Source organism: Panthera leo, chromosome C1 (genome assembly GCF_018350215.1).
Source record: "Panthera leo isolate Ple1 chromosome C1, P.leo_Ple1_pat1.1, whole genome shotgun sequence".
Classification (NCBI taxonomy): Eukaryota; Metazoa; Chordata; class Mammalia; order Carnivora; family Felidae; genus Panthera; species Panthera leo.
In genome coordinates this window covers 37,011,216-37,033,968 of record NC_056686.1, presented here as the reverse complement: position 1 = coordinate 37,033,968, position 22,753 = coordinate 37,011,216, and the positions used below count along the sequence as shown (strand labels likewise).

Genomic DNA, 22,753 nt, shown 5'->3' with positions numbered 1-22,753 from the left:
CCAGGTGTGAGCCCAGTCAAACCTTGGACATTTTTTAAGTACCTCAGTATTTAAAATGTCGTAAGTCCATAATACGCAGACTCAACTAAAGTGTGTATCATTTGGTACTATGTTCAAAGTCCAAAGCCAGTCCTGAGGAGTGAACAAAGAAATGGGAGACAATGACTACAATGTGGCTGAAATGATATGGATATGCACTCAGGTATCGGAAGAGGAGCCCCACTTAAGCCCTACCATTTAAGCTCTAAATGCAAGTCTAGGGATCAAGCCCCATTTTCAGTGCACTGGAGCTTAGGTGAAAGAAAGAAATGAGACATTACACACCACTGATTAGAAAAACAACAAAACAGATAAGTTGTGGATGAGTGAACTTCTTTAGCAGAAGATAAAGGGATAATTTTGGTTCCTTTAGAAAAAGAGCAGAATAGTAGCTTGTTTATTCTGTTTCTACAGGCACATATCTTAAAGCAATAACAGTCACCAAGATACCACAGGTAAAAATAAAGCAAAACCCAAGGAGGGGAACCAGGATGAAATGTTTAGGAATGCAGATCTTACCAGGTGATAGAAGACCCGTCCCCCAGGATGCCCCTGATCTCCTCCCGACATCTCTCCTGGTGCTCAGGGTTCAGAGCCAGGTGGTAGAGGAGCCAGGAAATGCCCCCTGCCATGGTGTCTTGCCCTGCCAACATGAATGTGTTCACCTCGGACTGTAGGTCAGTATCTGAGAAGTTGTTGTCATTTTCAGCCTGAAAGGTAAAATAGAGCTGTTTTTATGCAACTGGTAAAATAGAGAAATTTTTATGCAATGTCAATTTACAGATCTTTGGAGCCCCTATCAAGATAATGGTTTTAGGGAAATAAATTAGAGTTTCAAATGAGAGTCTCAATTTTAATTTAGTTCATCAAATACATAATAGAGGCCATACTTTGACCAGAGCATAAAGGAGAACCAATGTTAGACAAGGAAAGCAGACCTTGCAAAGAGTTCTTCCAATCATCCTACCAGATTCATTCAGACTTCCCAGCACCTCATCATCATCATTTTACCAGCTTACGCTGTGACTCTTTCCCCATGTTTCCCTTAACTATCATGTATCTTTGCAATAATCACCAAATCCTGTCAAATTAGTAAAAAATTCGGCCTTACTTAATTCCTTCTAGTGACCGAATTATAGATTTCTATCTTGATCTCAAACTGTATGGAGCCAAGCATCTAAAGTGTTGTTAAATTTCGTTGACCAACGTTACTTTTGTCTATCTTCCTCCTCAATCATCCAGCTGCCCACACAATTAACTATATGAGCAGCCTCAGACATTTGAGACTTACCTGGGCAGAAAGGATAATATCCAGAAAATCCTGGTACTTCCGCTTCTGAGTGTTACCATACTTCTTCTCATTCTTGAGCAATTTTTTTCTATCCTGGATTATCTTTTCTGGGATAGAATAACAATTTCTGATTACCAAAGTGATAGCAAATATATATATATATATATATATATATATATATATATATACACACACACATACATACATATATATATATATAAAACAACATATATATATATAACAACATATATATATATATATATATAACAACATATATATATATATATATATATATATATATATATAAAACAAACTCAAGGGCAACATCTAAAAAAAGGTAAAAACAGGTATAATTTATATGCTAAGAGAGGAGAAAAATGGAATCATATAAAATGCTCAATTAAAACCAGAGAAAGTAGAAAAAGAGTGAAAGACAAAAAAAGGCAATGAACAGTAAGAAGTAACAAATATGGTCGCTATTAATCCAAATATATCAATAATCACATTAAGCTTCAATGGTATAAATACAACAATTAAAAGACAGAGACTTCTGAATGGATGAAAAAAAACCCAAGCTGTATGTCATCTACAAGAAACCCACTTTAAATACATAAAGATATGTATGATTAAAAGTAAAGGAGTAGAGAAAGATATGCCATGCTAACTAACAAAGAGAAAGTTGGAGTAACTATATTAATTTCAGCAGAACAGATTTCCAAGCAAGTAAAATTAGTAGGGAAAAAATTAATAGGGATTAAAATGGTATTATATAATGATAAGGGGGTCAATTCTCCAAGAATAAAACAATCTTTTGTGTGAATGCACCTAACAACAGAGTGTCAAAACATATAAGGCAAAAAACAACAGGACTCCAAGGAGAAATAGATGAATCTACTCTTATAGTTGGAGACTTCAACACTTCCCTGTCAGTAATGGACAGATCCAGCAGGCAGAAAACCAGCAAGGATGTAGTTGAACTGAACAATATCATCAATCAACTGGATCTATTTGACCCCTATAGAATACATCATCCAACAATAGCAGAACACACCTCCTTTTCAAGCTCACAGAGAACATTCACTAAAATAGACCACATTTGGGCCATAAAACACAAATTTTAAAAGAACATAAATCATACAAAGTATGCTCTCAGACCACAATGGAATAGAAATCAATAACAGAAAGATAGTTTGAAAACTCCAAAGTAGTTGGAGAGTAAACCACACTTTTCTAAATAACACATGGGCCAAAGAAATCTCAAGGGAAATTTTAAAAATATTTTGAACTAAATGAAAATTAAAATACAGCTAATAAAATTTGTGGAACACAGTGAAAGCAATACTTAGAGGGAAATTTGTAGCATTGAGTGGATATATTAGAAAAGAAGAAAAATCTAAAATCCTAATCTAATCTTTGACCTCAGGAAACTGTAAACAGAACGCATTAAATCCATAGTGGAAGAAGTGAAATAATAAAAATTAGAGCAGAAAGCAGTGAAATTGAAAATAAGAAATCAAGGGAAAAAAAATCAATGAACCCAAAAGTTGATTCTTTGAAAAGATCTGTAAAATTGATAAATCTCTAGCCAGGTTAATTAAGAAAAAAAGAGAGAAGATAAAAATCACTAATATCAGGAATAAAAAGGGAACATCATTATTGATTCTATGAGCATTAAAAAGATAATAAAGGAATATTATGAACAAATATATGCACATAAATCTGATAACCTAGGTGAAATGGACCAAATTCTTGAAAGACGCGGTCTATCAACATTCATCCAGAGAAACAGATAATCTGAATAGACCTATATATATTAAATAAATTAAATCAATAATAATGACCTTCCAAAAACAGGTCTAGATGATTTCAGTGGTTTATTCTTTCAAACATTTGAGAAAGAAATCACATCAATTCTTTACAATATATTCCAGAAAATAGCAGAGGGAATATTCCCTAATCTATTTTATGAGGCCAGACATTATCCTAATACCCAAACCAGACAAAGACATTACAAGAAAGGACAACTACAAACCAAATCTCTCTCATGAAATAAATGCTAAAATCCTCAATAAAATATTAGCAAAAAGAATCCAACAATGCACAAAAGGAATTATACACCATTACCAAGTGGGATTTATTCCAGATATGCAAATCTGGTTCAACATCAAAAAATCAATTAATGTAATCTATCACATCAATAAGTTAAAGAAGAAAAATCATATGGCCATATTAAAAGACACAGAAAAAAGATCTAACACAATCTAACACCCATTCACAATTAAGAAAAAAAAATCCCTCAGGAAACTAGGAATAGAGGGGGATACATATCATAACACATGTGTCAAAACCCATAGAGTGTACAATATAAATGATGAATCCTAAAGTAAACTATGGACTTTAGTTAATAATGTGTCAATATTGGCTCAATTGTAACAAATGTACCTCACTAAAGCAAGATGTGATGAGGAGAAACTGCGTAAGAAGGTGGAGGTGAGAAAGTATATGGGAACTGTCTACACTTTCTACTTAATTTTTCTGTATACTTAAAACTGTCTAAAAATAGTTTGTTAATTAAAAAAAAACATACTACAAAATCTCTTTAAATGAATCAGTGTGATTCCAGTACATGAATAAATAGACAGATGAATGGAACAGAAAAGAAAGTCCAGAAATAGGTTCAAGTACATATGTCAATTTAGTATATAAAATGGTTATCTCAATTACTGGAACAGATGGAACTTTTAAATTAAATTAAATTAAATTTTTAATTGAAGTATAATTAACATACAGCATTATATTCGTTTCAGGTGTACAGTGTAATGATTCAACAATTCTATATATTACTCTATGTTCATCACGTTAAGTATACTCTTAATCCTCTTTATCTATTTCACTCATCCCCCTACCCACCTGCCCTCTGCACCACCAATTTGTTTTTGTTTGTTTCTTTTTTCTTTCTTCATTTTGTTTCTTAAATGAAAAAATATGAGTGAGATTGAATGGTATTTGTCTTTCTCTATCTGACTTATTTCACTTAGCATAATATAATACCCTCTAGGTCCATCCATGTTGTTGCAAATGGCAAGATCGCTTTCTTTTTTATGGCTGAGTAACATATCATTGCATAGATATACCACCTTTTTAATAAATGGTGATGAGACAACTGGATAACCATTTGGAAAAGTTAGGTCAACACTTCACACCATGCATAAGAATAAACCCTAAATGAATCAGAGATCTAACTGCAAGAACAAAACCACACAAGCACAAGAAGAAAAACATGGATGAATTCTCTACAATTTGGGTATAGGGTAGTGGTTCTCAGATGGAGATAATTTTGACCCCAGGGGACATTCATCAATGTGTGTAGACATTTTCAGTTGCCACAACTGTCAGAGTCTTACTGGCATTGAGTGGATAGATGTCAGGGATGGAACTAAACATCCTACAATGCACAGGACACCTCGCCACATAACAAAGACTTATCCAAACCAAAATGTCATTAGAGCAAGGGTTGAAATACCCTAGAATAGGGGATGGCTACTGTCTACTACTTAAAATCCAGATGTAATAAAAATAATTGATATGTCATCTGCAAATATCTTCTCCCATTCTGTCAGTTGCCTTTTAGTTTTGTTGATTGTTCCCTTTGCTGTGCAGAAGCTTTTTATCTTGACAAGGCACCAATGGTTTATTTTTGCTTTTATTTCCCTTGCCTCTGGAGACATGTTAAGTAAGAAGTTGCTGCGGCCTAGGTCAAAGAGGTCATTACCTGTTTTCTCTCATAGAATTTTGCTTGTTTCCTGTCTCACATTTAGGTCTTTCATTCATTTTGAATATATTTTTGTGTATGATGTAAGAAAGTGGTCCAGGTTCACTCTCCTGCATGTTGCTGTACAGTTCTCCTAGCACCAATTGCTAAAGAGACTGTCTTTATTCCATTAGATACTCTTTCCTGCTTTGTCAAAGATTAGCTGGCTATATAGTTGTGGGTCCATTTCTAGGTTCTCTATTCTATTCCATTGATCTATGTGTTTTTGCACCAATACCATACTATCTTGATGATTACAGCTTTGTAATACAGGTTAAAGTCTGGGATTGTGATGCCTCCAGCTTTGGGTTTTTTCCAATGGGTAAAGCATTAATATCCAAAATCTATAAAGAACTTACCAAACTCAACACCCAAACAACAAATAATCCAGTGGAGAAATGGACAGAAGACATAAACAGACACTTTTCCAAAGAAGACATCCATGTGGGAAACAGACACATCAAAAGATGCTCAACATCACTCAAACACAAATCTAAACCATAATGAAATACCACCTCACACTGGTCAGATGGCTAAAATTAACAACACAGGAAACAACAGATGTTGGTGGGGATGTGGAGAAAGAGGAACCCTTTTGCATTGTTGGTGGGAATGCAAACTGGTACAGCCACTCTGGAAAACAGTATGGAGTTTCCTCAAAAAATTAAAAATAGAACTACTCTATAACCCAGCAATCGCACTACTAGGAATTTCTGCAAAGGTTACAAAAATGCTTATTTAAAGGGGCACATGCACCCCAATGCTTATAGCAGCGCTATCAACAACAGCCAAATTATGGAAAGAGCTCAAATGTCCATTAACTGATAAAGGGATAAAGAAGATGTGGTATATATACAATGGAATATTACTTGGTGATGAAAAAGAAATGAAATCATGCCATTTGCAACAACATGGATGGAAATGAAGGGTGTTGTGCTAAGCAAAATAAGACAGACGCCATAAGATTTACTCATATGTGGAATTTGAGAAATTCAACAGATGAACATAGAGGAAGGGAAGGAAAAAATAAGATAAAAATGAGGAGGAAGGCAAACCATAAGAGACTCTTAAATACAGAGAACAAACTGAGGATTGCTAGAGGGGGGTGGGGGGGGCTGGGTTAAATGGGTGATAGGCATTAAGAAGGGCACTTTTTGGGATGAGCGGTGGGTGTCATATGTAAGAGATGAATCACTGGGTTCTAATCCTGAAGCTGAGACTACACTGTATGTTAACTAACTTGAAAATACATTTTAAAAAATAATAAAAAAATAAAAAGGAACAAATAATATTGGTAAATTTGACTAAATAAATATAAAAAAAATTTTTTTTTTTATTTTTTTTTTTAATTTATTTTTGGGACAGAGAGAGACAGAGCATGAACGGGGGAGGGGCAGAGAGAGAGGGAGACACAGAATCGGAAACAGGCTCCAGGCTCCGAGCCATCAGCCCAGAGCCTGACGCGGGGCTCGAACTCACGGACCGCGAGATCGTGACCTGGCTGAAGTCGGACGCTTAACCGACTGCGCCACCCAGGCGCCCCAATAAATATAAAAATTTTGAAAAGGTTTTATTTTGAATAAATTTAGCATTTATTTTTCCCTAATATTTGCATTTTGTTTTCTCATCATAATTATGTAATATAAATAAATAGTAAAGAGTTCTTTCAATAACCCTTTGTAGATGCCCCAGGTTCACTCTAGTGAGCCATACAAATATTAGCATTTTCTGTGTGGGCCATGATATGAACCGGTTTGGAACTACTGCTATATAATGCCCATCTTTTTTTTTTTTTTTTCCAATATATGAAATTTATTGTCAAATTGGTTTCCATACAACACCCAGTGCTCATCCCAAAAAGTACCCTCCTCAATGCCCATCACCCACCCTCCCCTCCCTCCCACTCCCCATCAACCCTCAGTTTGTTCTTAGAGTCTCTTATGCTTTGGCTCTCTCCCACTCTAACCTCTTTTTTTTTTCCTCCCCCTCCCCCATGGGTTTCTGTTAAGTTTCTCAGGATCCACATAAGAGTGAAAACATATGGTATCTGTCTTTCTCTGTATGGCTTATTTCACTTAGCATCACACTCTCCAGTTCCATCCACGTTGCTACAAAGGGCCATATTTTGTTCTTTTTCATTGCCACGTAGTACTCCATTGTCTATATAAACCACAATTTCTTTATCCATTCATCAGTTGATGGACATTTAGGCTCTTTCCATAATTTGCATAATGCCCATCTGTATCTTAAATCGTTAACCTAACCTGCTTCTGACTGTCCTCCTTATACACTACATTCATGTGTGTTTATGGGTGCCTGACTGCGCCTGTGCCTGTGTGGGTGTGTCTTGCAAATTTCCTTGAGGCAAATATATTTGCTAAAGTAACTATTTTATGATTTTTTTTTTAATACGTGTTCTAGGTTTTAAATTTTTTTTTCAACGTTTTTTATTTATTTTTGGGACAGGGAGAGACAGAGCATGAACGGGGGAGGGGCAGAGAGAGAGGGAGACACAGAATCGGAAACAGGCTCCAGGCTCCGAGCCATCAGCCCAGAGCCTGACGCGGGGCTCGAACTCACGGACCGCGAGATCGTGACCTGGCTGAAGTCGGACGCTTAACCGACTGCGCCACCCAGGCGCCCCTATATTTTATGATTAACATTTATTCAGTACCAGGCACTTTCCCAAGCGCTTTATGTATATTAATACAGTGAATCATCACCACAAACCTGGGAGATAGGTTCCTTTTTGTCCCCATTTTACAGCTGACATTGAGACAAAGCAGTGATTAACTTGCCCGAAGTCATAGCTGAGGAAGGATTCATTAACTGCTTTATAAATATTCTCTATTCGGGTGTTGATGAAAAGTAATGTTGACTTGCTTAAAGAGCTTAATCTATTTCAACTTTTATGTTTATGTTTTGCCAAAACTATTTTTGAACTGAGCTTCTTTTATTTTTTTATTGTGGTAAGAACACTTAACCGGAGATCTACCCACTTAAGTTTTTACATGCCCAGTACAGCACTGTTAACTGTAGGCAGATCTCTAGAACTTGTTCATTTTGTGTAACTGAAACTTTCTACCTACTGAACAACTCCCCGTCCCCCCTCCTTTTGAATGCGTGTCCGTGTGCTCTCTGTTCTCATATTCATTCCCATGTTGTATGAATGTTTTTAGTTTGTTGTTATTCCTTCGCGACTACTGGAAACACTGTGTAAAAAGCCATATGCCCTTGTGTGCTTTGAGATATTAAATGACCCTTGTTATATTTGTATTAATAACAATTGGAAATATTTTTTAAATTTATTTTTAGAGATAGAGAGAGACAGAGCACAAGTTGGGGGAGGGGCAGAGAGAGAAGGAGACACAGAATCTGAAGCAGGCTCCAGGTTCTGAGCCATCAGCACAGAGCCCGATGTGGGGCTCGAACTCACAAACCATGAGATCAGGACCTGAGCTGAAGTCGGATGCTTAACCAACTGAGTCACCCAGGCGCCCCAACAATTGGAAATAATAATAAACATGATATAATACATAGAAAACTTCTGAAGTAGTAGAGAACTACTACTATGGATCTAGCACACTCTTCCAAAGGAGCACTGTCCATATAAAAGCTCTGTTAAGAACAAGAACTTTTTTTTTTTTTTCACACCGAGGCCTATTCTTCTAGACAGGCACAGTACAACAATGACGGTGTATGGACTTAGGCAATCCAAACACAAGCAATACCTGTGTACTGATGTAGAATTTTGACCATCTCCTGTAAGCGGTGGCCCTGAGGGCTGAATTTGAAAATTATGTCAAGGTGATGTAAGAAATTGTATAAGCGGTGAAAGATGATTTTGCTGGCTTCAAATGTCGCTTTAACATAAAGATCATGGGTGCTAGAAGAGAAAGTGGGGACAATATGTCAATGCATGACTTAGATAATGACGAACAAGTGTCTTTTTGCTTTTCTGTCACTGACCTGCTTGTCTGGCAGTTGGTCTCCTGGCTCAAAACACACTTCATAAGTATGTCCAGGGTCATCAAGGTGATGTGCTCAAAGACCTCCACAATTGTGTCCTGGGGGCCACAGATCTTCTCCCACTTATCCTGGCACAGGGGGTCAAGACCAATAGCATCATCAAACTGCCTTTACCTGAAAGCTCCTCCCTGACCCTGCCCTTAGGCTGTAAGGTAGACAATCCAGACCTAGGAGGAGCCATAGGTTGTATATGTAAATAAGCCAAGTGCTTACTGGGCATGAGGAAGGGAAAGCCGCACCTAGCTGAATGAGAAAGAGCACGGAGCAAGCCGGGTATCCTGTAAATGGCTGAGTTAAGTATTTTTGGCCTTTCAGTCATTACCATAACTCTGCTTTACAACAGATCAGAGTTCCAGTAAAACAGACAATCTCTGATACAAGACCTCTAATTACAAGGGGTCTCCCCAGGGCTTCCTCCATCTTCAGCCCCCAAATTGCTAGACACCCTACCCCATCACTACTGCCAACCACCATAGCCACACTTAAAATAAACTTGGAACATTGTAAGAAGCCTTTTCAATTCAGAAGTGGGGGACAGAGAGAAGCCATGGGTAGGAGCAGCTTCCAGCTGACCCCCTGCCAAGCGCTGTTTGTGCCCAGTTTACTTCTCCCCTCCAGGTGACCTGCTCACACTACCTGAAATGTTCCCTGTTGAAAATGAATATGTCATGATAAGCATTCTTTGTGTTAAACACAAAGAAATCTAAATGTTTAAAGTCAGATCAACCTATTGAGCACCTAATGCCATAGGTAGGGGCTGGTACACATTTGGAGGCAGAGATTTTTTTTAAAGCTTTTATCCCAATGTCCATTGTTTATTCAATTGCTTTCATCTTGAATAATGTAAGTTATACTGTGTAAAAAAAGTAAATTTAGGAGAAATGGCAGCGAAGGGGAAGCTCAAGCTGGAAGCACTAGGGCACAGTTCAGCCGAGGGGAAAGCTATGAGTGGAGTCTCAGGCTCAGGTGGGGCTGAGAAACGAGGAAGACACAAGTGGTTTACTGAAACAGAGATAAACTCAGTACCACCACTGGCTAATTTGCCATTGTGTACAAAGCAGCATGGCACCAGAATGGAAGGAGACTGCTCCTTCTCTCTCCAGCCTGTACCTGAGGCTTTCTGCCAAGAGTGGGCCATGGGTATTTTCACCTTAACTCAGGTTAAATCCACTTCTGTGAGAACTCAGCCAATTGGTTGGTAACAGTGGTTCTCTCCTGGGCAAAGGGATGGGTTTGCAAATGAAAGTGGAGGGAAACTTTGGCTTCATTGGTGGAGTTTGAAGTGTTTATCATGAAACTTGTATTAATGAATTACTTGTCTCATTTTTAAACAATCACAGTTTAAAAATTAAAAATATACCACATACCAGTGGAGTTTTAGAATGGAACTCATTTATGATCCAAATGATCACTACTATCTACAAGAGGAAACTCACACCCTGTGGCTTTAATGTAGACACTTAGCTTTTGCTAGGTTCTTTGTGACCATCAGGCAAATTCGCTCTAACTTCCATACCTTTGCTTATGCTAACTCACTCTGCTTAGAATTCACTCATCTGTATTATCCACATAAGCAAGTCCGGCCATATTTGCTGGTAAAAATGAGTCTCCTCTGAATCTGAAGCTACTATAGCTATTCCTCATTTCCTCACCTGTCAGTTACAGCACTGACCATCTGAATCTCACTACTTGGTACTTGGTTTACTGCCATAGGGTCTCAAAATATATCTGAGTTAGATGACCAGAACTTCATCATTTTTTGTCACCCAAACAAAGAACCATAGCAAAGGCTTACATGGACACCTATTGCTCAGTTGGTAAATGTACACTGGTTAATTTCTAAGAGCCATCCCCCTTTGAATTTTGCTACCCATCACACATGTCTAATTCATTCCCTGTTGGAAGCATTCTGCAACACACCAGAGAACTTTTTGTCCCTTCACTTACCAGCATTGTGTTCACTGAATGGGCCATCACCTCAACATATGATTTCAAGATGTTAAAATTGAACCCAGGAGTTAGTAGGTGACGGTGCTGGAACCATTTGGGTCCTTCTAGACTCACTAGTCCTTTTCCTTGAGAAAGAAAGGGGACAAAACCTCATGCCATTTTATTAGATGAGATGAGGAAGGAGAGGTGAGGAACAGAGACATCAGGGAGTGAGCATGACACACATGTAGTCATAATAGAGTGGAAATCAGAGTAGTGTTTATATATTATGATGGAAGTGAGATTTGTTGCTTAATCTGGGATGGATATATTTAACATTGTGAGGAAGACCCCAGGGTTTGAAACCTGATGAGAGTGCTGATCCTGAAGTCACCAGTCACTACCTATGTCAGAACTGAGTAAGTCACCTAATCTTCCTGAGGCTTGGTTTACTCAATGATAGAGTGTGATAATAAACATCTACCTCACTGTGTTGCTGTGAAGATTAAATGAAAGCACATACATGAAGCACCTAGCCTGGTCTCTAGCTCACAGTGGAAACATAACAAATATTCATCTCCTTTTGACTCCAAACCAATCCATAAACTACACTGCGAACACAAAATTTATAAGGAACTAGACGTGAGTGTCCACTCTGTCCCCAGATGTCTCCTCCTTGGGCCTTAGTTGGTGATTCACACTTATAAGTGATAGGGAGTGCAAACACTCATCAAGATCAGTGCTTTACAGTCTTTGGTTGCAAGAAAGGTCATTAAAGATTTGGCTTTAAAACGACTTTAACATTTATTAATAAGTAACTTCCATCATTCATTGGGTGCTTACAACATGTCAGGCTTGAGATGTATGGTCTGGTGCTGGTACCATGCCAGCCACTACAGTAAGTGCTGAAAATACGTGTTTCATTTAATCCCCACAATGGCCTAGAGATGTAACTCTCATCAGAAGATTTCCCCAGAATCACATGCAACTAGCTAGTGGGAGGCAGTATTCAAATCCAAGTAGCTCTGAACCCCAAATCAACAGTTTTTTCATGTAATTCCTTCTTTGTCTAACATGAATACCAATTACATGACCAGAAGGCCTAATTTATCTGCTCATGGAATACTACCAAACTATACTTCAGAGCAAAACTGTACTGGTTTGCATATGGAAATATATGGACTCCAAAAAGAAAGTGGAAGATCCAAGAAAACAAGAGAAAAGAAAGGACAAAATAAAGAATACAGATGTGTGGCTGCAGTTTTAAAGACAGAGATGGGACAGATTCACACACATGCTGCCTTGAGAATGAGACTTTGGAGAGAGAAATGGATAAAGAGGGTTCTTAGGAAGTTGTGCTGGGTTGATCTTAGCACTCCCTCTTGATTTTGCCCCTAGATAACTTGCAGCATAGATCGTCCATCCTCTTAATTGTGTTGAGCATTCTGACTTGTTTCTTTGGAATGCTTTACTATACCAAGGGGACCTCAAGCAAGAGAGTGAATCACCTGTCTCTCTGGCACATACATACCAAGACACGGAATCAAGAACTTGTACAGGTACTTGGACTTGGGATCTGTAGAGTCAAGCAGAGGAAACAAACAACAGCATTAGAGAAAAATTACCAAAGTCGGTGAAGGTTCTCTTCATTTGCCTGTGCTAATTACAAATAGCAAGAAGGAGCCCAGGCATGGCATGGCAACCCATGGCATGCCCAGGCAAACCATAAGTTTGGTTAAGGAGCCAGAGAACAATAAACCCCAGGAGGCAGACAGGTACACAAACCCAGATTCTTCCCTTGCTTATACTTTCTCCTATAGAAACAGATTGCCCAAGGGTGACCAAGTTTCCAGAACAGGATTTGGGACAATATATTATATCCTTCTTGGAAAGTAGATTAGTGTTTACAGCAGGAGCTGGCAGACCACAGAGAGTGGGGATCAAATGCCTCTGGGGGTTCTCATGAACTCTAATGTGGAAGTGTTTTACAGCTCTTGTCCTTTAAGAAGTGAGCAGGAAACAAATCAGGGCTGGGGGATTGGGAAACATGGAGACTTTCAGGGAAAGGCTGTTTTCTTTTATTAGGTTTTACTAAAAGTAATGGAGACAATGGACAGAGAAGAAAGATTAGAATGTAAGATCTTAGTTTTACAAAGATGATGGAGAAAAACCTGGACATTTTTTTTTTTTTTAAGTAGGCTTCACGCCCAACGTGGAGGCCAGAGTGGGGCTTCGTCAGACACTTAACCGACTGAGCCACCCAGGTGCTCCCAAACTGGACGTTTTAATTTTGTGCGATGAGATAATCTGCCACAGACGTCTTTGAAAAGGCTTGGATGGGGGAGTTAGATGACTCGCGTTCCAAAAGGGAACACAGTTGGGAACTATGAAGAAAACAAAAATATCTGGACTGCAGCCAAGAGGTTATACTGGTAAATTAATGATCTAGCACCCAGGTTCAGGTATGAAACCAGCAGAGGCAGAGCTACTTCTGAATTCCCTGAAGACTCATGCACAAGTAAGGGGCTGGGGGATGGGGAGTATTACTGACATCACAAAACTGAGACATAAAGGAAGCCCTTGGTGATCTGGTGGTGCCAGCGGGGCTTTATATTACACCCTAAAGGGTTCATGGGAGTCTTAGCCTGACAAGGGACTTGGGGGACATGGGAATCCCTTTCAGCATTGCTCAGAAACTCTCTTGGCTTTCTCCAGGCCAGGCCTCTCTTGCTTTGTTTTAACCCCAGTATAGTTAACATACAGTGTTATATTAGTTTCAGGTGTAAATGTAGTGATTCAACACTTCCATACATCACTCAGTACTTATCACAAGTGCGCTCCTTAATCCCCATCACATATTTCACCCTCCCCCACCTGCTGCCTGACTCTGGTAACCGTCAGTTTGTCTCTAGGTCTCTTAATAAAGGCCTGATATTAATCTTTGCTTCAGGATTCCTTTAGAATCCTGCCTGTGAGTTGTGCATATCCCTCCTAGGAGGATAGGTTCCCGAGATTCATCCCTTTTCTTACCTGTTCTGCTCAGAAATGCCTTCGCGTAGTCTGGGTCATAGATATAGAAGAATACCTGAAAGGGCCCAACCCAGCAAGGAAAGGCACAAGGGTATTTTCCAACAAGCTCCTCAAGTTTCTCCATTTCACCATCCTGAAGTAGCTGCAGTGAAAAATGAGTGAAGGAAGTTAAAGAAGCCAGCCAATCTGGACTCATCCCCTCCTACAGATGTGAGCCGAATCTAGGGCCCGGATAACATAGCACAGACATGCTCTCCTCAGCATTTCTAAGCTTGGAGTATAATTTTCTAACCAATATCAGTGTATTTAACTTCCCCATCTAAATGCATGTTGAATCCCCAGAATAAATCTCTGTCAATTGACATCTACCATGAGCCATTTTCCCAACTGAGAGGGTGAAGCGAGCTGAGTCTGCCTCACCTGCTAAAGTCACACACTTTTTAGGAGTGGACTCTGGAAGCTGAAAAAGAGTTTTTTTCCTATGTGGGAAGCTAACTGGTAGTAGATTGGACATGACCCACAATCTAGCTCACCATTCCCTCTTCCTTTTCCCCTCTCTGATTATTACTAATTGAGGAATGATCCTTTTTGGTAATTCATAGTTAAAGCTTCTCCCCAAAAACCTGCCCACTCCATCTACAAAGAAAACCCTGTTCTTTTCCCTTACTACCATCAGAGATGAACTTTTGCCTTGATAAGCAGGTTACTAATGGCTCATTTATTATTATTATTTTGTATTTATTTAAATCCAAGTTAGTTAACATATAGTGTAGTATTGGTTTCAGGAGTAGAATTCAGTGGTTCATCACTTACATGTAACACCCAGAACGCATCCCAACAAGTGTCCTTCTTAATGCCCATCACCCATTTAGCCCACACTCCCCACCTGCCTCCCCTCCAGTAACCCTCAGTTTGTTCTCTATATTTAAGAATCTCTTATGGTTTGCCTCTCTCCTTGTTTTTATCTTATTTTTTCTTCCCTTCCCCTATGTTCATCTGTTGTATTTCTTAAATTCCACATATGAGTAAAGTCATATGATATTTGTCTTTCTCTGACTTAGCATAATACACTCTAGTTCCATCCATGTTGTTGCATATGGCAAGATTTCATTCTTTTTGGTGGCCGAGTAATATTCCATTGTGTATATACACCACATCTCCTTTATCCATTCATCAATCAATGGACATTTGGGCTTTTTCCATAATTTAGCTATTGTTGATAGCGCTGCTATAAACATTGGGGTACATTTTCCCTTTAAATCAGCATCTTTGTATCCTTTGGATAGATTCCTAGTATAGCAATTACTGGGTCATAGGGTAGTTCTATTTTAAATTTTTTGAGGAATCTCCATACTGCTTTCCAGAGTGGCTGCACCTATTTGTACCTGCACTAACAGCACAAAAGGGTTCTTTCTCCACATCCTCACCAACATCTGTTTTTTCCCTGTGCTGTTAATTTTAGCCATTGTGACAGGTATGAGGTGATATTTTATTGTGGTTTTTATTTGTATTTCCCTAATGATGAGTGGTGTTGAACATCCTTTCATGTGTCTGTTAGTCATCTGGATGTCTACTTTGGAAGATTGTCTATTCATGTCTTCTGCCACTAATGGCTCATTTAAATAGTTCCTCTAAATCTCTGACAAGAAGATTCATGAACTTCTTGTATAAAGTGGGAGTGTGGCAGGCACCTGTATATGTGTGTCTGGGGGTGCCCAGTGATACATGATTGTAGGGGTCCTGACTTGCAAGGAAACCAAGGTTGGCAAGTTCTCCCTTATGTGACCAGTCATACAGAATTTGCTACCCTCAGAAAAGTTGGCAAACTTTAGCTCCCAATATCCTCTGTTACAAGCTAGCACCTTTTATCCCATGAAGTGTTCCCTGGAAAGTGTAGGGCCCCTAACAGATTGAGATTCTTGAACTCTACCTCCTGAAATGGTGCAGACTCATTTTTCCTAACACTTCCACAATCAAGTAGTGACAAGTACCCACTGACAATGCCAATGATGTTCCCTAACAAAAAAAATGTTCCTTCCTTCATTCATTTGCAAACAATAAACAAATGAGAATGTATTAAGTGCCTACTATATATTCCAGGCAATAGAGATGCAGAGAAATATAAGACAGACAAAGTCTTTGTCCTCACAGAAATTATAGCCTAGTATGAGGATTATTTTTTTAAGTTAAAAATTGTCATGGACACCTTCAGCCAAAAGCATTTGGTCATACTTTTAGTAACTCCTTTCTGGACAAAAAGGATAGAAAGCCATTGTGACTCCTGTAATATTGAATTTACATTTCTTCATCCATAGCAGTACCTTAATACATTTGAAAATACGTCTTACACATATTTAGGAAACACTGTTCAGAAATAATCAGAAAATGCTTAGTTCTCAAAGAAATAGTAATAGCTAACATTTACAAAGCACTACTATGAGCTAGATGTTGCCAAGTTACTTTCCATGTTTTATATGTATTTTTAAACTTTTTTTAAACGTTTATTCATTTTTGAGAGACAGAGACAAAACGTGAGTGGGGGAGGGGCAGATGGAGAAGGAGACACAGAATCTGAAGCAGACTCCAGGTTCTGAGCTGTCAGCACAGAGCCCAACATGGGGCTCGAACCATGAGCCATGAGGTCATGACCTGAGCTGAAGACGGATGCTTAAGCAATTGAGCCACCCAAGCTCCCCTCCATGATGTATATTGTTTAATCTCTATACCAAGAACCCTATGAAGCAGATATGATTAGAACCTACATTTTACAGATGAGGAAACTGAGCCTTAGGAAGGTTAAGTATAATAGTTCTAGCTCTTCCTTGTGACTATCTGAGTGATGAATTGTCAAAAGAAACATAAAGGGCAAAAAAAAAAAGGTAAATAGGTAGAGTTGGTAATATTAGCCAGCTTGATATATCAGCCATTTCTCATCTGCAAAACTCTGATAGAGGCCTCTCTAAAACACACAAAAAAATAATTTAGTGGCAGTCAAGAGAGATATAGACTTTAAAACATGATGGCAATAAACAATCTGACTGAAAATAAAACCATCCTTTGACAACAGTATCAGAAAGAATAAAACATTCAGAAACAAATTTAATAGGATAAATGTAAAGGTTACTGAAAACTACAAAACATTGTTGAAAGAAATTTAAAAAGACTTATACAAATGTAAAGACATTTCATGTTCATGGAGCAGAAAACTTCATATTGTTAAAATGGCAGTATTTCCCAAACTGATCTACAGATTCAGTGCAATCCCCATCAGAATCACAGCTGGCTTCTTTGTAGGCATTGACAAGCTGATTCTAAAACTTATATGGAAACCAGAGGTATCCAAAATAGCCCAAGTAATCTTGAAAAAGAACAAAGCAGGAGGACTCATGCTTCCTAATTTCAAAACTTACTACAAAGCAAAAATAATTAAGACAGTGTGGTATCAGCATAAGTATAGACAATAAGAATAATTCTATTCTATAAGAATAGAATTGAGAATCCATAAATAAACTTCTTGTTTACAGTCAACTGATAGCAATGTCTTTTGTTCCAGTGAGGTGACTCTTGGTGGGCTCTCGGATGGGGGCTGGTCACCAGAAAGACCAAGCTATAATTAGAAGTTTGGAATCTTCAGTCTCACTTCTCATTCTCCAGAGAAGGAGATGAACTGGAAATGGAGTTAATGTTCAATTGTATCTACATGATGAAGCCTCCATAATAATTCCAAAAGTACAGGGTTTGGAGACCTGGTTTGGTGAACACGTGGAGATGCTGGTAGAGTGATGTATCTGGAGAGGGCTCTGTGGAAGCTCTGTGCCCCTTCCCACATACTTGTCCTTTGCATCACTTCCAACTGCATGTTCATCTGTATCCTTTATCATATCCTTTTATAACAAACTGGTAAACAGTAAATCAACTGTTTCCTGAGTTCTGTGAGCTGTTCTAGCATATTAATCAAACCTGAGGAGAAGGTCATGGGAGCCTCCAACTTATAGCTGATTGGTCAGAAGCACAGTAACAACCTGGACTTGCAATTGGCATCTGAAATGGGGTTGGGGTAATCTTGTGGGGCTGAACCCTTAATCTGTGGGGTCTCCACAGGGAGAGGACTGGGTTTTTCCTACTCAGGTGTCAAAACAATTTAATGGGGGCAAAGTATCGTCTTTTCAACAAATGGTGCTGGGATAACTGGATATTCACAAAAAAATAGGATAAAGTTGGACCCCTACCTTATGCAATATACAAAAATTAACTTAATGGATCAATGTTCTAAATGAAAGAGCTAAAACTATAAAACTCTTAGAAGAAAAGATAAGGAATTAACCTTAGATTTGGCAAAGCTAGTTGTATTTCTACATTAAAATGTAGAAAATCTACATTTTCTACACAAAAACCAGTTGCATTTCTGTACACTAACAATAAACAATCTGAAAAGAAAATGACAAAAACAAGCCCATTTACAATAGCATCAAAAAGAATAAAATATTTAGGAGGGGAAATCAAGTATTGGAAAACCAAGTATTTCCAACCAACAAGGTGAAAGATTTGTACAGTGAAAACTAAACAACATTGCTGAAGAAACAATATTTATGTATTTAAAAAAACATAAATAAATGGAAACACATCCCATGTTCACGAATTGGAAGACATTATTATTAAGATTCCAATACTACCCAAAGAATTTTACAAATTCAACATAATGCCTAACAAAATCCTGATGATGTTTTCTGTAGAAATAGAAAAGTCTATCCTAAAATTTATATGAAATCTCAGGGGACCTTGAATAGCAAAAAAAAAATCTTTAATAAGAAGAGCAAAGCTGAAGGACTCATTTTCCTGATTTCAAAACTTACTACAAAGCTACAGTAATCAAAACAGCATGGTTCTGGCACAGAGACAGACATATAGGCAAATGGAATAAAATAGAAAGCCTAGAAATAAACCCTTAAATATATGGTCAAATGATTTTTGACAAAGGGGATAGAATCATTCAATGGGAAAAGGACATGTAAACAGGGTCTGTATCTTCAGTAAGTTTCTGAACCTTTGGCTGTGATTACCAAGTGCTTGGGATTGGGTGGCTGGAAATGCATACTGAGCTTTTCTGTGTATGTGAAAAACTTTGTCCAAATAAACTAGCTTTGTACCCTGAAAAAAAAAGGGAAAAGGGCAGTTTTTTCAACAAATGTTGTTGGGAAAACCGAATATCCACATGCAACAGAATAAAGTTGGGTCCTTCCTTATCTAACACCATACACAAAAATTAACCAAAAATGGCTCAAAGACCTAAAAGTAACAACTAAAACTATAAAACTCTTAGCAGAAAACACAGGGTAAATTCTTCACAACATTGGATCTGGAAATGATTTCTTGATTATGACACCAAAGGCACAGGAAAAAAGAAAAAAAAATATAAATTGGACTTTACAAAAATTAAAAAAAATGTGTATGAAAACACAGTGTAACAGGAAAAGTAAAAAAAACCCACAGAATTGGAGAAATATTTACAAATAATATATCTGATAAGGGATTAATATCCAGAATACATAGAGAAATATTAAAACTCAACATCAAAAAACAAACAACCTGATCCAAATATGGGTAAAGGACTTAACTGGCCATTCCTCCAAAGAAGATATACAAATGGCATTGAGCACATGAAAAGATGCTCAACATCACTAATCATTAGGGAAATTCAAATCAAAAGTATAAGATACTACCTCACACTCATTAGGATGACTACTATCAGAAAAAAGCAAAAGCCAGAAAACAACAAGTGTTGGTAAGAATGTGGAGAAATTGGAACCCCTGTGCACTTCTGTTGGAAGTGTAAAATGGTGCAGCCATTGCAGAAAACAGTATGGTTGCTCCTCAAAAAATTAAAAATAGAATTACCATATGATATAGTAATTCCACTTCTGGGTATATATCCAGTCGAAAGCTGGGTGTCAAACAGATTTTTACACTCATGTTCACAATAGCTAAAATGTAGAATACAACCCAAGTGTCCACTGACAGGATGAACAGATAAACAAAATGTGGTATAGATGCGCAGTGAAATATTATTCAGTTTTAAAAAGGAAGGGAATTCTGACACATGCTACAATATGGAAGAACCCTAAGGACATTATGCTAAGTGAAATAATCTAGTCACAAAAAGATACTACATGATTCCACTTATAGGAGATATGTAGAGTAGCTAAAACTGTAGAAACAGAAAATAGAATGGTGGTTGCCAGGGGCTGAGGAGAGACAAAAATGGGGAACTGTTGTTGAACGGGTATACAGTTTCAGTTTTACAAGATGCAAAGTGTTATGGAGGTGGATAGTGCTGGTGGTTGCACAGCATTATGAATGTATTTAATGTCACTGAACTGTACACTTTTAAAAATGGTGAAGATGGCAAATTTTATGTTTGGGGCATTTTACCACAGTAAAGATTTTGGGGAAAAAGTCAGAAAGGTATCAGAATTTTCAACAGTTATCCCGAAAGCTAGAAGACAATGGCATGATGTCTTCAAAATTCCGAGAGAAAATTATTTCCAAAGTATAATTCTATACCCAGCCAAATTATCAGTCATGAATTTTAATGAATGAAAATTCATTAATGAATTTTAATAGACACTTTCAGCTATTCAAGAGCTCAAAAAATTCACCTGACATTCCTTTCACTCAATCTCAAGAAGCTACCCATAAAAATGATTAAATAAATCAAGAAAAATAGAAGACATAGTATCCAGGAAATGGAAGATATGACACAGGATGGCACAATATCTATGTATCAGACCTAGAGAAGAACCAACCAGTCCAGCTTAGAAGAGGAGGAGAGGTCTTTGGGAGAAATGCCTCCAGAAAAGCATAAAAACTGACAGGTTGTTTGATATGTTTTAATACTTGGAAAGATTCTTGAGATGTGTTTGACAGATCTATTAAAACATTTGGGGGGAAAAAACAGTGACAGATTTTGAAAAACTAAGCATATGAGAAACACTGTGGAAGAAAAAAATGTTCCATAAGAAAAGAAACAAAATCAACCATTAGATCAGCGGTAAGTAAACATTTACATAATAAAAAGAATATAAATACTAATTTTTCTATTTAACCAAAAAATACAATATAACTATATTGGGACAGCAAAAGATGAGGTATAAGTGATTACTCATCATAAGGTAGCTAGTAAATGGATATCTAAAATGATTGAATTAAGAAATGCAACATAGTAATATTAATTTAGCAGTAAGGATGAAAATAAACAGGTAAAACAGTTGAGAGTGGTTGCTTTCGGGAAGGACCAGGAGTGGGGGAGCCAAAGAACTCCGCAGTAGCTCTGCTGGAGACACCCTTCCCAACCCACCCACCCTTTAGAATTCTGCCAGGCTTTCAGAGACTTTCCTTCCTCCCCTAGGTACAGACACCTATTTCCAAGATGCCTTGTTCCTGGGCCTCTATCAAAGCACTCACTACTGTATTTGCATTATCTCTTTGTGGTCTAAATATGCATCTGGTTTGGCCCTCTGAGGGCAGGTACGGGGGTCTGCTCTTTGTAATGCTAGCACCCATCACACAATTCCACTCAAAGCTGGCTGAATGAATAAAACAAGGTAATCAGGAGTGAGAGAGGATTTGGAGAACAAGAAAGACCAAAAGGTAAATTCGCCAACTGTTTTTGAGCGATTGGCTGGGGCTGCTCTCTACTTCAAAAGAATCTTGGGAAAAGAAAGTTCATTTTCTCTGGTTGTAACGGACTGAGGGTGGCAATTAATTGTGCTCAATTTTGCATATTTTCTGCAATTAATTTGCATTATTTAGAATAACATAACTATTTTTTATCGATCCATGTAGGATTTTTAAAATGCAGTACATAAATGCAAGAGATTGGTGAAGCAATTAGAGCCCGCCCTGAACTACAGCACGTTCTTTTTCTGTACTCAGTCTCTACATGGCCCTCCCAGCCCTCCCGGAGCTTCCACCCTAGAGGCTCCAGGCTCTTTTCCTTTCCCTGCAGTGCTGTGAGCCACAGGGTGGGCCAGCTGTGCAGGACGCAGCGATGGGAGGAAGGGGCGCAAGCAGCCTCCTCTCCGCTCGCCGGGTTCCCTTGGCAGCATCCTTCTCCGCCCCTCCCTTCCATTACCTTCTGGTGCCCGTAGAACCAGTGGGTGGGGGGCGCGGGGAAAGGGCACAGGTCTCGCAGCAGCCGCTGCCTCCGCAGGTAGAGCTTGATGGCCTGCAGCAGCCCCAGGGCCAGGCAGAACACGAAGGCCAGGTACAAGGGCCGCGCCCAGCGCATCTCCAGCCAGGAGGGCTCCATCGCTGTGCGGGTCGCAGACAAGTCTGTGGGGCTCCGGAGGCGGGTGGGCTTTCTCCGCCCGGCGCCTGGAGAGGGTCGCCCAGCCTACCGCGTCTCCGTACACTCTGGCGAGCTCCCGGTTTCCCCGCGGAGGAGGAAGAGCCTGGGAGCGACAGCTAAGACTTGGCCAGAGGAGGCAGGCGCGAGTTCTCGGATTTCTAACCTTTCACCAATTGATGCGAACCTTGTTCATTCAGGGAGACTTCTTACCGCCCTTCTGGAGTGTCACACTTCATCTGTGACAGTTTGCAATCATGGGATATCTGAATTTAGGTTT

The 22,753-nt window shown here is 38.6% G+C and overlaps 1 protein-coding gene across 3 annotated transcripts in view; it reads right to left on the bottom strand.

Annotated features, from left to right (window-relative positions):
* The window catches only part of LOC122226971 (cytochrome P450 4X1-like), a 104,851-nt gene that overhangs the window by 7,565 nt on the left and 74,533 nt on the right, over positions 1-22,753 (bottom strand). For 2 of the 3 annotated variants that reach the window (XM_042951029.1, XM_042951027.1), the window contains 7 exons: positions 14,130-14,271; positions 12,631-12,675; positions 11,118-11,245; positions 9,111-9,238; positions 8,873-9,027; positions 1,331-1,437; positions 559-749 (listed from right to left, as the gene is read on the bottom strand). In XM_042951029.1, the coding sequence (XP_042806963.1) occupies positions 559-749; positions 1,331-1,437; positions 8,873-9,027; positions 9,111-9,238; positions 11,118-11,245; positions 12,631-12,675; positions 14,130-14,271 (896 nt within the window). Of the gene's footprint in view, positions 1-558; positions 750-1,330; positions 1,438-8,872; positions 9,028-9,110; positions 9,239-11,117; positions 11,246-12,630; positions 12,676-14,129; positions 14,272-22,260; positions 22,545-22,753 lie in introns of those variants that run through there. The other variant, XM_042951028.1, reaches the window with a different exon arrangement.